At 36.6% G+C, this 16,076-nt stretch overlaps 3 protein-coding genes and 1 non-coding gene across 6 annotated transcripts; 2 read left to right on the top strand and 2 right to left on the bottom strand.

The window, feature by feature from the left end:
• Positions 1–2,065: 2,065 nt before the first annotated feature.
• Positions 2,066–2,137, top strand: Trnae-uuc (transfer RNA glutamic acid (anticodon UUC)). Its single transcript has one exon. It is a non-coding gene; the product is annotated as a tRNA-Glu (tRNA).
• A 2,513-nt stretch (positions 2,138–4,650) lies between these two features.
• Positions 4,651–7,910, bottom strand: LOC144428178 (uncharacterized). Of its 3 annotated transcripts, none has more exons than XR_013478186.1 (3): positions 7,345–7,910; positions 6,019–6,191; positions 4,651–5,627 (listed from the first exon to the last, which is right to left on the bottom strand). XR_013478186.1 is itself a non-coding variant. In XM_078117049.1 (3 exons), the coding sequence occupies exons 2-3, from the start codon at positions 6,066–6,068 to the stop codon at positions 5,383–5,385; spliced, it is 345 nt and encodes a 114-aa protein (XP_077973175.1). In that variant the 5' UTR covers positions 6,069–6,191; positions 7,345–7,910; the 3' UTR covers positions 4,651–5,382. The 3 variants fall into 3 exon arrangements, 2 of the variants coding, with proteins under 2 accessions (XP_077973175.1, XP_077973176.1); XM_078117049.1 differs by having other exon boundaries at positions 5,969–6,191; XM_078117050.1 differs by lacking the exon at positions 7,345–7,910 and having other exon boundaries at positions 5,969–6,698.
• Positions 7,911–8,781: 871 nt separating this feature from the next.
• On the top strand, positions 8,782–11,859 carry LOC120338377 (ATPase inhibitor, mitochondrial-like). Its single transcript, XM_078117394.1, has 3 exons — positions 8,782–8,941; positions 9,696–9,777; positions 11,230–11,859. Exons 1-3 carry the CDS (start codon positions 8,881–8,883, stop codon positions 11,366–11,368), a joined length of 282 nt encoding a protein of 93 aa, XP_077973520.1. The 5' UTR covers positions 8,782–8,880; the 3' UTR covers positions 11,369–11,859.
• A 1,676-nt stretch (positions 11,860–13,535) lies between these two features.
• Positions 13,536–15,864, bottom strand: LOC120337901 (uncharacterized). The gene is made up of 2 exons (XM_039405804.2): positions 15,555–15,864; positions 13,536–15,277 (listed from the first exon to the last, which is right to left on the bottom strand). The coding sequence occupies exons 1-2, from the start codon at positions 15,625–15,627 to the stop codon at positions 14,361–14,363; spliced, it is 990 nt and encodes a 329-aa protein (XP_039261738.2). The 5' UTR covers positions 15,628–15,864; the 3' UTR covers positions 13,536–14,360.
• Between the last annotated feature and the right edge of the window lie 212 nt (positions 15,865–16,076).

Below are 16,076 nucleotides of genomic sequence, written 5' to 3'. Positions count from 1 at the left end.
TCCCATAGCAATTATGCCTGTCCCATCCCATGGGATTCCCATTGGAATAAAATTCAATAAAAATTGTTAAATTTGGGTTTAGCTTCTACTGAATAGGACTACATGTACGAAGAGACATGTAACACAACAAAATTAACGGACTTTGTTAACTTTATATTCATAACTAGGATGCATGTGTCCATCAGTCCCTTCACGAAGTATATTGTTAAGGCTGAATATATTTTGATCTTAATAACTAACAAGAGAGCTATGCTCAAATATATGGACACGGAGTTCATAACGAAATGTTTTACCATCCTTTCCCTGAAAATCATACGGTTTTTGTGTCCCACGTGTCCCATGGGAAATACAAATGTGTGCTGTCCCATCCTATGGGACGTTTCCCATGGGAATCCCATTCCCGTGGACAAGCCTGGAAATACATCATACTTTGACCGTATTTCACAGGGCCAAGAAAGTAATTGCAACTTGCAGGCGCTTATGTGAGCATTACCATGCATATAAAATTAACGTCAGGTGCTATTCAATTCCCGATTTACAATATGCGGCCTGACAAGTGGTGGGGTTAAAGAGGGCTCGCGGGAATCCGTTATTACTTGTAATAACGGATTACATACGGTAAGTATGTTGATAGGTATTTGTCTGTTTGTTTGTCTGTTAGACACTTTCGTATGTTACGCGATATCTCACGAAAGCGAGGTTGAATCTACTCCAAATTTTGAATGTGCATTCATCATAAAGCGGACCATATAATTAGCGAGTTCGTAATTAATTAGTGAAGGAACACGCGGTGTCGCTATTGAGTCAGAGCAAAGGGATCATACGGAAGATCGATAAGTCGGCGGACTCCGATCGCTATCTAGTTGGAATGTCTTCGATTAATCAGTTTTTGTGTTCGGTTTTTTCTTCCAAAAAATAACACTAGGGCTTATTTTTGGGGGATGTTTTTTTTTTTCAAAAACAAAATTACAAAGTAGAGAATTACGAGACGTTCAAATATACAAAATATGAAAAAAAGATATTCAATTACTTATAAGTAACGCGTTTTATTCAAAACAACTGCGAAACATAAATTCAATCATTTAAAACGTGTAGGAGAGATTTCTTGCTATCGACTAGGTCAAAAAAAAATAAAATTTGCGTTATTGACTAGGACCTAGGTCTTATTTTAAGGGAAGGGCTTATATTAAAATCATTTTTGAAATTCAGTCTAGGTCTTATTTTCGGGGAAACACGATAGGAGATCACTAACAGTGTCTCACCTTGGTTCGGTTCGGTTTGGTTCATTTGAAAGACATTTGATTTCAGCAACACTTTCAGATATTTAATTACTCTTTGACTAATAGGCTAACTCTCATTCGGACTATGACATACGGAATCAATTCATGCCTGTCTCAGCTAGAGAATCAGCACAAACTGAATGGTTTAGATCAGAAATCATCGAAATCACATCAATGCGTCAAAACGAGAATATCGGTTGGAAACCGAAGACTTATCGATCGATAGTTAGGGGATCCCCCAAAACAGAAACTGCAGTTTCGATTCATCCGCTCTTGTAACTTGCGCAGTGCGCATTGCACACACACACTCGGCGGGTTTCAAAATTCTCTCGCTTTACAAAAATCTAGATCACTATATCAATAATTGATTGATAACTCGCTAATTATACGACATAATTCGCCCAAAATCAATAGGCTTCTGGTCCGAGATAAGATGAATGCACATGCAAAATCTGGAGCAGATTCAATCTCGCTTTCGTGAGATATCGCGTGCATCTAACAGACACACAGACAGACAGACATACATACAGACAAATACCTATCAATATACTTACCGATCTTAAGATCGATAAGTAATAAGTGTAGACACTGCATGACAGATTATTATTGTATGTGTCCTACATATAATTAGCAAACGTTTGTCGCGTAGCAGTAAAGTGCAGACGCAACTTAAACAACCTAAGGACTCCAGACATCACAATTCTAAATCGGCATTGCTTCATACGAGAGAGAGAGGGAGAGAATTCTCTCCGTTATGTTATGCGACTCGACAGCGATCGGTGTCTTCCCAGTTGGTCTAGTGGTCAGGATTCCTGGCTTTCACCCAGGCGGCCCGGGTTCGATTCCCGGACTGGGAACAGTTTTTACCTATTTCAATTTATTACAATAAGATTTCCCGCATTTTAAACGTCCCATTAAATTTATAAAAGACTTCAAGAACATTTTCCAAGCTAATTTATTACCACGCACGAAAAAAGTATTCTTAATTCGATCTTACAACACTGGCCTAGGCTACCACATTGTCAACTAGGCTACAATGGCTTAATACAGTAATAGGCTAGCTGTTTGTCTATAAACGATGCCCGAAATTTGATGTCCTTCTCACAAGGATTTGAATTATATTATTGCTTGCAAGGTAACTGACATAATTATCGCGCGTAAATTGACCCAATTAATCAGTAAACTAGTTTTTACGGTTACAGATAGCACGATGCCTATAGCTATACTGAGATCATCAGACTGTGAATAGCCTAGTACGGTAGCAAAAAGGTGTTCTCCTCAACCAAATGTTTGAGCCCACCAGGCTGCCATTTATTTAACGCAGTTGATATGCGTTTGAGATAACATAAAGATCCCGTGGCGAATTTTATAGCTAGCGAGTAAATCCGTGCGATTCGTGGCACTCGTCAATAATTGGTCAACAACACCATGTTTGAAGTCAGTCAGTTCTCAGTTCTTTGTGAGCCTGGAGCAGGGTTGCCAAATCCCAGTGGTCATTATTCGCTATTTGATTAAGTTGAATTAATATAGAACTTCATAACATAATTTAATATTCATAACTAAACTGTACTGGATGTAATCCACCTGTCAATGTTCACTGATATCTTCATTTGTGCATTGTGACGGAAGAAAAGGAGGATGGACACCCCAAACAACAGCAGTGTTCCTTCTGCGCCGCCCAGGCGTAAAAGTCCGACCAACAAACAAACATGCACAACCGCCACAATGACCAACACCATTGAGATTGATGATGTCAGCAACCTTGTTTCTATACTCGAAAGTACGATTCTCAAAACTCTGCGTCTTGAGATACCAGCTATTATAGAGCAACATCTTGAAAAATTTACACTTGACACTCCCCAGTCTTTTACCTATAACAACGCTGTGGAAGAATCGTTAACATCACTGAAAGTGTCAATTGATGAGATTAGATCCGAGGTAACATTCATCAGTGAGATCAAAAAGGAAATCCACGAAATCAAGAAGAGCCAAGATTTTGTCTCAAAAAAATTCGACGAACTCAATTCTAACCAAAATGAGCTCAACAAGTTGGCTACCAAAACTCGAAAAAGAGTTGCAGAATTAGAACATCTTGTGCAAGACCTCGAAGAAGAAAACGATATATTAACTGAACGACAACAAGATCAAGAACGTCGTTCCAGACTAGACAATCTAGAGTTCCATAACATCCCTTACACAGTTGGCGAAAACTGTGAAAATTTAATATCTAAAATTTGTAGCAAATTGGATGTCCCCCTACAATCTATTGACATATCAAATTGCCACAGACTTTCAAAATATAACACAAGGAAACCATCACCTATTATTGCTAAGTTCATTAACAGGAAAACAAGAAATAAGATCCTAACGAATCGTCGCAAGCTAAAATCCCTGGATATTTCTACCATCTTCCCAAAATTTCCCAGAGCAACAAAACTTTTCATTGTTGAGAATCTGTCTGACTCCAACAAAGACTTGTTTTTCAAGGCCAAAGAGCGTAAACAATCTTGTGGCTACAAGTTTCTCTGGACTAACAATGGGAAAGTTCTGATAAAAAAGAACTCTGATACAGCTACGATTCCAATCATCACTGAAGATGATCTACTCTTGATAAAGTAGGTTATCAATTCATACTTAATGGTAAATTTTTCCTTTTCCATTACTACTATTTTACTCTCAATAGGTAAATGTCGAGTTATTGTAATAATGTATTAGTAAATAATCCTACTTGTGAAAACAGTTTGAAACACTGTGAACAATTTAATAGTTGCCTGTGTAGCAATATTGAAGTTTCAGATTTGAGTAACATTTCATCTGATTCCGATTTAACGATTATCCATGTAAATATTCGCTCTATTCAAAAAAATATTGACCAACTTACTATACTATTGTCCAAATTCTCTATTTCTCCCCATGTTATAGCCATTAGCGAAACGAAATTGCATAAAAATTCTGCAATTATAATCCTCGACGGGTATAAATTTTTTCATGTCACTTCTGCCTCGAAATCTGGCGGTGTTGGTGTTTTCATCAGAGATGATGTTAAATCTACAGAGTCCCCAGAATATCATTTAAATTATCCTAATTGTGAAGATCTCTGGTTAGAAATTAGCTTGGCTAATATGGATAAAAATTTGAGTATTGGCATAATATACAAACACCCTAAAAATGATATCCCTGCTTTTACAAGCATATTTGAAAACTGTCTCACAAAATTAACAAGTAAACCCTTTATAATAATGGGCGACTTTAATATAAATTTATTCGCAACATCGAGTAGCACTCAAATTACAAACTACTCTAACATGCTAATTGCTCACAATTCAATCTCACTAATTACCAAACCAACTAGAGTCACACAAACATCATCCACACTTATTGATCATTTTTATTCCAATATAACAAATAAAAAATTAGATTCTTATGTTATTAGATCAGACATTACAGATCATTATCCCATCATGTGCTGTATAAGTGGCATCAAACCACTTAGTAGAAATGATCTCATCATAACGAGAGATATGTCTGCTTTTTGCATTGAAGAGTTTCGCTCAGATACGCAAAACTTGATAAACAATCGCTTTCGTTCATTATATTTGAATTCTCAAAACTATAACGCAATATTTGATGAATTCACCCAATCTTTTGTTGGTCTAATCAATAATCACGCCCCATTTCGACCCTTGTCGCGCCGTAAAAAAAGAATAAAGCTAAAGCCATGGATTACGAAAGGAATACTCAATAGTATTCGCATAAGAAATAAGATGTTCAAGTCACATTATCTAAATGGCAATAGTTCCCAATGCTCTTATTTTAAAAAGTATCGCAACGTACTGAAACACACTATTGATAATGCTAAACAAATCTATTATCAAAACCGTATTGCTTTCTATAAAGGAAACCCGAAATCAACATGGCGAATTGTTAATGAAATTGCATCCACAAAAAATAAATCTAGGCAAAATATTGATGTAATTCATCTGGAAAATGGCATTACTATAAATGATAATCATTTGATCGCGCAAGAATTTAATAAGTATTTTTCTACTGTTGGTTCCGCTCTTTCTGAAAAGTTCGGTAATGACATGGATGGCTTCAAAATTTACCTTGGCAAACGAGTAAACCAATCCATATTCTTGAGTCCAGCAACGATGAACGAACTAACTATAGAATTAGCTACCCTGCGGGTCGGGAAGGCAATTGGGGCAGACGGCATTCCCAGTCGCTTTCTCAGATATGTTGCAGATATATTATCACCATGTCTGACAGAGTTCTTTAACAGCTCGCTTCGATTAGGCATTTTCCCATCTTCATTGAAAATCGCCAGAGTCATTCCGATCTTTAAATCTGGTAATACAAAACATGTATCAAATTATAGACCCATATCTATTCTATCTGCTATTAACAAGGTATTCGAACGCTTAATTAATAGGAGGCTAATGGATTTTTTCACAAAACATAGTGTACTTAATAAATCACAGTTTGGTTTTCAAGCCAAACATTCCACTTCGCATGCAATTCTAGACACTATATCCCATATATACGATAAATTAGAGAAAAAAGAATATATTAGTGCAACTTTCTTAGATCTTAAGAAAGCTTTTGACACTGTTAATCACCAAATCTTAGTCTATAAGCTGTGGCATTATGGAATTAGAGGAGTAGCGAGCCAACTCCTGGCAAATTACCTGACAAATAGAACACAATTTGTTCAAATGGGTTCATACTGTTCCCCCACCTTACATGTGACTCATGGAGTCCCACAAGGATCATGCTTGGCCCCGACATTATTCCTTATTTTCATCAACGATCTTGCACACAGCTCCTCATTATTTACAAAATTATTTGCTGATGATTCCAATCTTCTAGATAGCGACAAGTCTCCGGATGTGCTTCAGTCCAGAGTGAACACTGAAATAAGAAAAGTAGCAAATTGGATGAAACAAAACAAATTAACATTAAATGTAAATAAATCAAAAACTATGTTGTTTGCTCCAAGTAAATCCAAATCACAGACATCTGTGAAAATTGAGATTGAAGGAACTATTCTTGACAACGTTAGCTCATTCAAATATCTTGGCATCCACATTGATAACAAACTGCAATGGGACATTCAAATAACCAACACTGCTGTTAAATTAGCCAAGGCGGTAGGAATGCTTTATCGGCTTAGGCGTTATACTTCTTTGTCTACGTTACGCATGATATACTTCGCTCTGTTTCAATCTCATTTGCAATATGGTATTATAGCTTGGGGATCAGCTAATAAAACTTTGTTACACCGGATTGAAGTATTACAGAACAGGGCTATCCGTGCTTTGACCCATGCTGGACCAATGTCAAGATTAGATCCTCTTTACCATAAGAATCAAATAATCAAAATGTCAGACATTTATAAAATCGAGATACTGAAACTCATGCACCAACACCTAAACAATAAACTGCCTATGGCTTTTAAATACTATTTTGTCAAACAGATGAGTGTTCACTCTCATTCAACTCGTTCCGCTGCCAATAGCTCATACCATGTGCCTCGCTTTTCTACCAATCGTTCACAAAGCTCTATTAAATTCATCGGTGTGAAACTCTGGAATACGCTCCAAGACACACTTCGCTCTAAGACTTATAATTCATTCAAAAAAGCACTAAAATTTCTTTACTTAGATTCTTATATCTGTCAGTAGGCTGGCAGAGTTGAAATGTATCTCAGACTGTTTGAAACTCACTTTTTTCAAATTATGGGTGTTACCTTCATCTTGTCATTATTCTCATGATATGCTATCACTATCCTTGTATTATTATTATTTTATTTGCTCTTCAATACTGTGGTATACTCCAATAGTATGTGCTGCTCACAGAGCATGACTTTCTCTCACAAAGCACTTGTGTTTCTTACCTTTATTTGCTCAAGATTCTATAATAAGCTAGGTATCCTTTCACCTTATTGATTTCCATTACTGCTATTTTATTATTTAATAGCATGTGCTCCTTATGAAAGTCACTTCACAAAATAACTGTATTATGAACTCTTATAACAAAGACAAAATTCAAAAACTTTAGTTACCTCTAATAGTCATTGCTTCTTTAATATGCTTTCATCCATTGTAGTTCACATATGTCGTTTAATATTTTCCAATATATATGTGCTCTTTGCAATCCAAAATAAATTGAATATGTCTTTTTCTTAATCATAATTCATTGGTTATATTAGTAGTTCCACTGCTGCTGCTGCAGGGAATTCCCCAAGTAGTCAACAACATTATGCTGCGTCACGCACGTCAGCAATTTCTTTGTTGTTGGCGTGCTCGGTGGAGCATGGCGTTGAGTTGTTTAAATTCGCCAATGCTTTTTTCTATTTAATCGAATCTTCTGTTCTCACGTACATTTTAGTTCCCAAATTGTTTCATTTATTTTTGCTGATTTATTTCTGTATTGTTTGACTTAATCTGCTTCTATAATGGTGTCGCTGACATGATGACTTTTGATAGTCTTTTCGCGATCCCTCGTCTATTGCAGTCCAAATATTGTACCTCTTTCTTTCAATGTATTTATTTAATTTTTACCATTTGTTTAAATGTACAATGTTTTTGCACGACGAAAAATAAATATCTGAATCTGAATCTGAATCATAAAAACCCAGATCAACACGCAAAAAAATCCAACTATTTTACCAAGTACAAAAGCCATCAAGTAAATTTGTTAGCCATCAGTTGATTTAATGAGTCACACAAATGTTTTTCCCATTGAAAGTTGTATTTTCAGTTGCTATCATGACGATAGTGTATTTTATTTTATATGATTTTAATAATATACACAAGAATAAACATCAAAAAAGCCAAAACGACAAAAGGAAATTATGACACCAAACGTGTTTCAAAAATGCCAAAATTGTTAAATTTGGCGTTAAAAAAACCAAAATGGTAGTCCTGGCTTCGAGTTGATGTAAAAATGACGGTGTCAATAATGCAAAAATTTTACTATAGTGATTTTACCCATCAATATCAATTATTCTGGTATCGCCGATCACGTTTAGGCTTGCTCTCGTTTATTTACTTATTTGTTTATGTTAAAAGAGCCCCTGACCGGGAGAAAGCGTGACGTTTTTGGCAATAGTGGTGCAATACTCTTATTATGTCTCTACATTTACAATGAGTTTGTGACGAAATAAACAGCTATCATCAGAACTCAAAGGTTGAAATTTTATTTTGAGCCCTGTCCCGCTCAGATGATAACAACATGTTTTGACGGGAGCTTCAAATTACAAAATACTTGATGTGTTTACTTCGACTGGGCTACGTGCAGGCTGTCGGCGTTCGCGAACACATATTAGTAATCATCTCCGATAGTCAGTTGCTTCGATGATTGTGTCGAATGGACTTCAGTGCAGTGTCTGTATAGTTTGTTGTTAGCAGCGACTAACATAAGCGAGTTTATTCAAATTGAAGCCACCTTGGGTCACCGTTTAATCTTGCAACTATAGTGTAGCTATCAAAGTGATATTAGCAATAATAATACATTGATATATTTTTCAGCGTATGCTACTTGCTACCTGTATTATTTTGTCCAGTTAGAGTTGATTGATTGAGTGAAGGAAAAAGTCATGGCAAGCGTCATCAGAATTGTTGCCGCACGAAAATTTGCGCCCATGTGCTTTGTGAGAGGTAATTATTTGATTTCATCTAAAATTGGTGTTTAGATATAAAGAACATTCGTATTCAAATACATTGAAGTACACAATAGTCCATAACGGCAGTACATGTTATCTTTTCAACTGGGATTTTGTTTTCTTTGTTCGCAACACAAAACCAACTTGTGATTGTTCGTCATTTCAGTTACTGTAATGGATGCAACAGCTTGTAGTATGTTATGAATGCATTATATCATTACCAGTTGTTGTCAGGTAGAAAGATAATTCCTAAATCGCATTTGCACAGCCAATAACCTACGGCTTCAATTACGATCAAAAGTGCTAAAATATAAGTCTGACTTTGTGGAATAGGGCGTAGATAAAAATTCCAACCAATTTTATTTAGGTAGCGACAAAATTTGGCATCTTGGACCAAGTACAATTAGCGTACCGATATATGATTAGAACCGAAACAATTTAATGCTATCAAAATTGAAGGTTCTCCGTAGTGTTGTGTTCCAGGTTAGGGTTAGGCCATAAATTTATCCCGATTTTCTTCATTTCAGTTCTATTACAAGTTATGGTATATACATATGCACCCGAGTGAAATATTTTATTGCTCGATCCGATGGCTTTCGCTTACCCATATTTAGTAGTTGGCAGAATTTTAACTGGGATATAAACCACTATAATTATTTTTATACAAAAATATGTGTATTTTTATTCTACGCCAGTTCAATTAACCATATAATATTATGTATATTTCATTTCCTTGCTTTTCGATTCAGCAATGTCAGGTGAAGGTCATATCCGAGAAGCAGGAGGAAAATTCGCTGAGCGTGAACAGGCCGAAGAAAATCGGTATTTCAGGTAAGTAAGGCCACCTGCTTACCTGCTAATCATTATTTTCATGATATTTCACTCGGAAGTAAAAAAGACTAAAGCGAAGCTTGGCCGAACATCCAACACCTAAATATATTAATCAAGCAATCTTTCATTAGATTTCCTAATCGTTTTTACGCTCCTTGGAATTGTGAATCACAGTTAGCTGTTTCAATTCAAAGTTTCAATAAGTCAAGTGCTATCAGATATACGCTATCCTCGGACAGTGCTACCATCAAATTAGTTCTTCCGCTAAAATTGGCTAAAGGATTCTGATATATCTGGAGGAGCGCATGAACGTACGGGGGTGTAGGAGTAATACATAGTACTACCTACTATATATAATAAGATTCATATGCCCAGTAGAAGGTGTATGCTGGGGGTTTGCAACCTTTAATACAGGAAGGCCAGATACAAATACCTTCGAGAAATCGCGGGTCACGGGTCACAACTTAATTTAATAGATGCTCGTAGTTACAGGACCAACAATTTCGGTTATTGATCTTATGACATGCGTTGTTCCCACGTTCGCACAAGCTAGCTCTTTGGGCGTTGTAACGCCATAGGCATAGATAATAAATTGGACTCGGGTATAGACTTTGCAACGCAAAGGGATTGGAATTATTCGCACGTACCTGATTGAACTGAATTAAAAACTCATTTCGCGGCGAACGCCACTTATCTGCGGGCCGCACAATTTTTTCTTGTGGGCCGCATTTGGCACACGCGCCGCAGGTTGCACAACCCAGGTGTATATATGATAAACACTAAATACACTAGGAATAGTTGATTTTCAACTGTACTAATATAAACTTCTGTCGGAATAAACACTTGCAAAATGGCAAAGCTCAGGCCTAAAAGTGAAGCAAAATAGTAATAAATCAGTATTTCCCAACCGTTGGTTAAATTCCTCTCTTCGCCTATTTTGGGACTTCACATTGCTCCCCCACTAGGCATGAAAATACTTCACTTCATTTGTTTATTTTTTAACGAATGCTTATTGTTATGCGCAAGTTGCATTCCCGGTTTGGCATTCCCGTAGTTTGTGTATCAGGTTAGGGTTAGGGCATAATTCCATTCCGATTTTCATTATTTTAGTTCTACGAGTTCGGGAACTGTCTGTGTTAACCAAGTGAATATACCCCCTGCACATAGGTTTCCGTTCCTTTACAGAACTTGATATAAAGTTATTAAAAATTAGTTATTTCCATATTGGTACACAACACACACACTTCTTCAGCGCCCCCGCTTTTGTATAGTTCAAGTGTAGTTTATAATGTATGCATAAATATGTATTATAGTAATAATAAAGAGCTGAATCATACAAGGCCAAAGCAGAATTTCTCCCCAAGAGCGACAAAATTCCGACCAGGGATCATTGCCTCTCCGGTCGGGAAACATTGTTCAAAGTAAACAGCCATATTTCACCATTTTTCTCAGGAGAGTTCAAGCCCAACAACTGAAAGAACTGCGAGATCATCACGATGATGAAATCGAACAGGCAGAGGCGGAAATAAAGCGATTGCGCGAAAAAGTCGAAAGACACAAAGGGAGTCTGAAAAAGCTAGAGAAACACTAAACGATTTCAATTTATTGTTAAATTTTCGTTTTCGTTGTTACATATTTTGAGTTTCACTGTACATACGTTGATTGTTAAATGCTTGTGCCTTTGATATAATTGGCGATTTGATATTAGACTGAAAATGGGTATTCCAAGAATTCGATATACTGAAATTTTGTCTCGTGAATAAATTTCACTTCGAATCGTTTATTTGCAGCGAGTTAATAATAATATGCATTCCTTATTCTGTAAGTCACTGCTGAAATAACCATTTTTGAGGATCAACTTTGTATATCAGATATTAAACTCCATTCTCCGTATATCGGCGTCTCTTGTGTTGATTGCTGCCCACTTGCATTCACCATGCTTAATTTGGGCGTTTCGCTGAGCTTTGTACACGTAATACTACAAACTGTCTGTTAACATTCATAAATAATACTATAGTTCACTACTGTATTATACTTTCGGTTATTTAACCACTGTTTAATAATTGTTTTCTTTGAATTTGAGACTCGCAAAGACTGTTTTTTTTTAAAGGTTCTGGTATTGTGCAAGTTAAATAAAATAGGAATGTGTTGAATCTAATCGTTTAAGGTTCTTCAGTCGGGCCATTTTTGACATATATTGATTGTGCTCATGAAGTATGTGTACAAAGATGGCGGACACCGGAACGTAGTATGTGTACCAAGTTAGGGTTAGGCTATAATTTTAGGTACAAATATTACGGGAGTCACCTGGCTAGTCCCCAAACTCGTAACAGAACTGAAATTGGGATAAAATTATAGCCTAACCTGGTACACGTACTACATCCCGATGGTACTTGGTACGCATGCTTCAGAAGCACCAATCAAAGGCCCGAAACCTGGAGCGCTTGCCAGATATTAAATATGATGGAATGGATTCTACATGGCGGTGATTGTAATGCGATCAATTAAATGGCTTCGGTATTGGACGGACGTTCGTTCTTCCTTTGAACAAGTTAACATATAAGGCTAGACTTTCTGCTAGTTATCGAGAACTACTCTTGTTATTTTTCTCTTTTGCAGCGTGGTCAAACAAGATGCTAATTTGAGTGGATAGTCTATGCCTGATGTGGTTCTTTTTTTGCTCGCGGCGCACGGAGAAAATAAAAAAAAAATTTGTGTTAGCTTTAAACAAATTATTCTGCAAATAGGATGTGTGTGCCTGTTTTGAGAAACAATTGAAACGAGGTTCCGTTGCTCTTTTTTTTTGCTGTTAATTTCAGTCAGAGCAGACAATCACGCTTACTACAACGAAAAGGCAAATGCAATATTATCAGTCTAATACTGGATACTCAAGTCTCACTAGCTTGTCCGTTGCATGCATGCCTATGTGTAATACGGATATATATAGCTAATTTTCTAAAATTACAAAAAGCTCTGCGACACACCCGAGAATCTCTTGCGGCACGCAGTTTGAAAAACGCTGGACCATGTGGAAAGCATTTGCAAGAACGGACTCTTTGATGGTGAGACAGGGCAAGAATGAAGTTGATGGGCGGGCGGCATCTAGTGGGGATATAGTTTGGCGAGAACTTTATTTTGAAAGAATTTGCTTTTGTAAAAAGTGGTCCCGCAAAATGCACCAGCTCCTGCGACAGCAAATTGGCAGAATTTAAAAGCTACGGAAACCGTAATCAAATATATTTATAAAATTTGAGGATGCCATAGTGAATATTAAATTGTTCTTGTGATGTCTCGCCTCTGTCTTCAAGACACTTTAACTTGTTGAGCTTTCACCAAATCAACACACAGGAATTGCGCGCAAAATAATGGGGTTCTACTGCTATAATTAAGAATGCACAAAAGTCACTAATACAACGGCCATGCCATCAAGAATCAGTAATGTTTTTCGCCCTCTTTTACAAGTATCCTTCCATATTTCTATCGCGTAAATCTACATCATCCATGCAATTAAGGGCCATCGAATCATAAAACCTTTGATTCTGGTTGTGAGAGTGAAGAATCGTTTTGAGAATTCCTATCCTCTGCGTTTATATGGAAAATAGGACTAGCGCTGTTACTCCTGGTGTATGTGAACGAAGATGGCGGACACCGGAACGTAGTATGAATACCAGGTTCGGGTTAGGCCATAGGTTTTATTCCAATTTTCCTTATTTCTTTCAGTTTTATTACGAGTTCGGGGACTAGCCAAGTAACACCCGTAGTATTTGTACTTGAAATTATGTCCTGATCCTAACCTGGTCCCCATACTACGTTCCGACGTCCGCCATTTTGGCTTCACATACTTCGGGAGTAACCAAGCGCGTATATCACAGATTTCAATTCCCGTACAACGAGATTGAGAGCGGAGTTCCACGATCAACAATGCAGTAGGTTCGTTTGGTAATCTACATATTGATCATAATGAAACGCTAATTGTGGTTCAAGTCGATATACACCCTCGAGTGTTCCAACTAAATGTTCCAGAAAATTGTATTCTTTTTTTGTAAATAAAAAACTAAATTGCTGCCTCATTTACTTGATTTATTATTTATACTGCATTGATTTTGTGATCTGAAAATCGAACGCTCCAGAAGTATGTTCCTCCAATATAGAGGTGACTAATTTTGTTCGCCTATTATACATCGAGTTGTGTATATGAACTGAAACCTATGGGCAGGGGTTATATCCACTTGGTTAACACAGACAGTCCCGAACTCGTATATATTAGTACTACAATAGTGAAAATCGGAATAAAATTATGCCCCAACCCTAACCTGGTTCACGTACCACGGTCACCGAAAATCGTAACCTGTCATGGGCAAAACGGTACCTTAAACTTTCGTTAGTAAAATTTAATCGCATGCAGTTTTCTTTGCTTATAGACATTCTCCGTATAACCATACATTTACCTTTATACATGTATTGAGCGATTAACATTTCAGTCTTAATATTCACATACTGAAAACAAGAAGTTAAAAGCTTTGCTGAAACTTTGTTTAGAATTGTTGTCGGGTTAATAAGTATTTTTTCTTTATATGTTAATTTCAGTCTTCTAAAGATGAGTAGGGAGGCGGACTTGACTCATTAGTCTCAGATGTGCTTTGTTCTTGTTCCATGACGATTTCTGCAGGTGTAGACGAGGCAGTGTATATATCTTCGTTAGAACTCAAGGAAGGTTCCAGCCATTTGCGTTGAAATGTGATGGACGACATTTCTGAATCAACACACACGACATCAGTGAGTTCAAGGTTGTCGTATGAAGGTGTATTATCGAGGCTGAGATTCGAGGCACTCGATTCGATAGAGCTATGCGATGGAAGACAGTTGCTATCACTGCTACTTAAATTTCTGCATGAACTTCTCGACGAAGAAGGATCATTATTTGTACAAATACTATTCGATGTTGTAATCACTTTTTCGTCTGAATGTTTTTCATCTGCTTTGCTTGGTTTAGGTTTGGCGAAGCCAGTAATCACATTTTTCGGATTTATATGTTCATTTCCTTGTGTTGATTCCGAACTTATAGCATTTATGTTGCAAATTCGCGGATTCAATTCCAAAGACCCGGCACCTGTATGAAAAGGCTGGGGCGGATATGAGATAGCACGTATTTGGGTTAGGATACCAATAGGAGATGGATTGGTTCGAGTTCCGTTTGCTCGTAATTTTGGCAATTCGCTGTTTTTTGATGAACTTAGGGTTGGACAAAGTGAGTTTACTCGTTTGCAACACAAATTGATCCTATTTAATACAAGACATGTTGGATTTTTCGTACATTTATTATGAATGTAAATGCGAATGTCCAACAACACTGAAATTAACAATATTGACAAGGATAAAATCGAGAAAATAATAGTTCCCACGTTGAAACCGAAAATAAAAGCTGGCACAAAACCCATCACCACATAAAAGGAAAGAAAAAGCGGGACCCCAATGCATTTTGCTATTGTACATTTCCCATCTGAAATTAAAAAGAAGCATTCAGTCAATATACACTCAAAGCGGTATATTTAATCATAAAGTATAGAATCAGATTAAAAATTGTTCACTTCGGTGAAAATTTCTTTTGCATAAAAAATTCTTAAATCCCAATTGAACGAATCGGCATGGTTGGCAATCAAGTAGTAAGGTGAATTTGTGATATTTTTATTAGGAACAAAACTTTGATTAAGTACAAATGTACATTCATTACAAAGCCGTTCTGAAAACAAATAAACTAGATATTTTTACAAGCATACCTCGCCGATTCCGGCCCGCTTGATGCCTCAAATGTGTGCCATGGAATCCCCCGTATTTTCTAGTTGAACGCATCGGTATTCCTCAGCAGAATTATGATTTTATGCTACTGACACATTATTGAAATTGCACCATTATTATCAAATGTAACGTAAGTAATATACAATATTGAACAACTAAGACAGCCAAAAATTATTAAATGTATCAACTTATTACTTTCATTTAGAAGTAAGTTTATCATCATATTTAAATTTATTTACATTCCTACTGCGCTTCTTTGACTGCTAACTGCTAAACACTGGTTAAAATGTCGATAACGCAATACATCGATTATGATATGAACCACAACTAAAATAATTTTCTATTCGTTTCTTGCGTCGATATCGAGACAAAGCCTCGAGGTATTTTGATTGAATTTTAAGATTATGGTCTGCTGCTAAAAAGCGCGATTATTTATTGTGAGGTATAATTACAAGTTATTTGCGATTTGGTGATATAATATCACTGTTCTTTGCATGGGCGTT

Source organism: Styela clava, chromosome 10, assembly GCF_964204865.1.
Source record: "Styela clava chromosome 10, kaStyClav1.hap1.2, whole genome shotgun sequence".
NCBI classification, from domain to species: domain Eukaryota; kingdom Metazoa; phylum Chordata; class Ascidiacea; order Stolidobranchia; family Styelidae; genus Styela; species Styela clava.
Note: the sequence above shows the minus strand (reverse complement) of the source record. Positions and strands in the feature narration are given on the sequence as shown.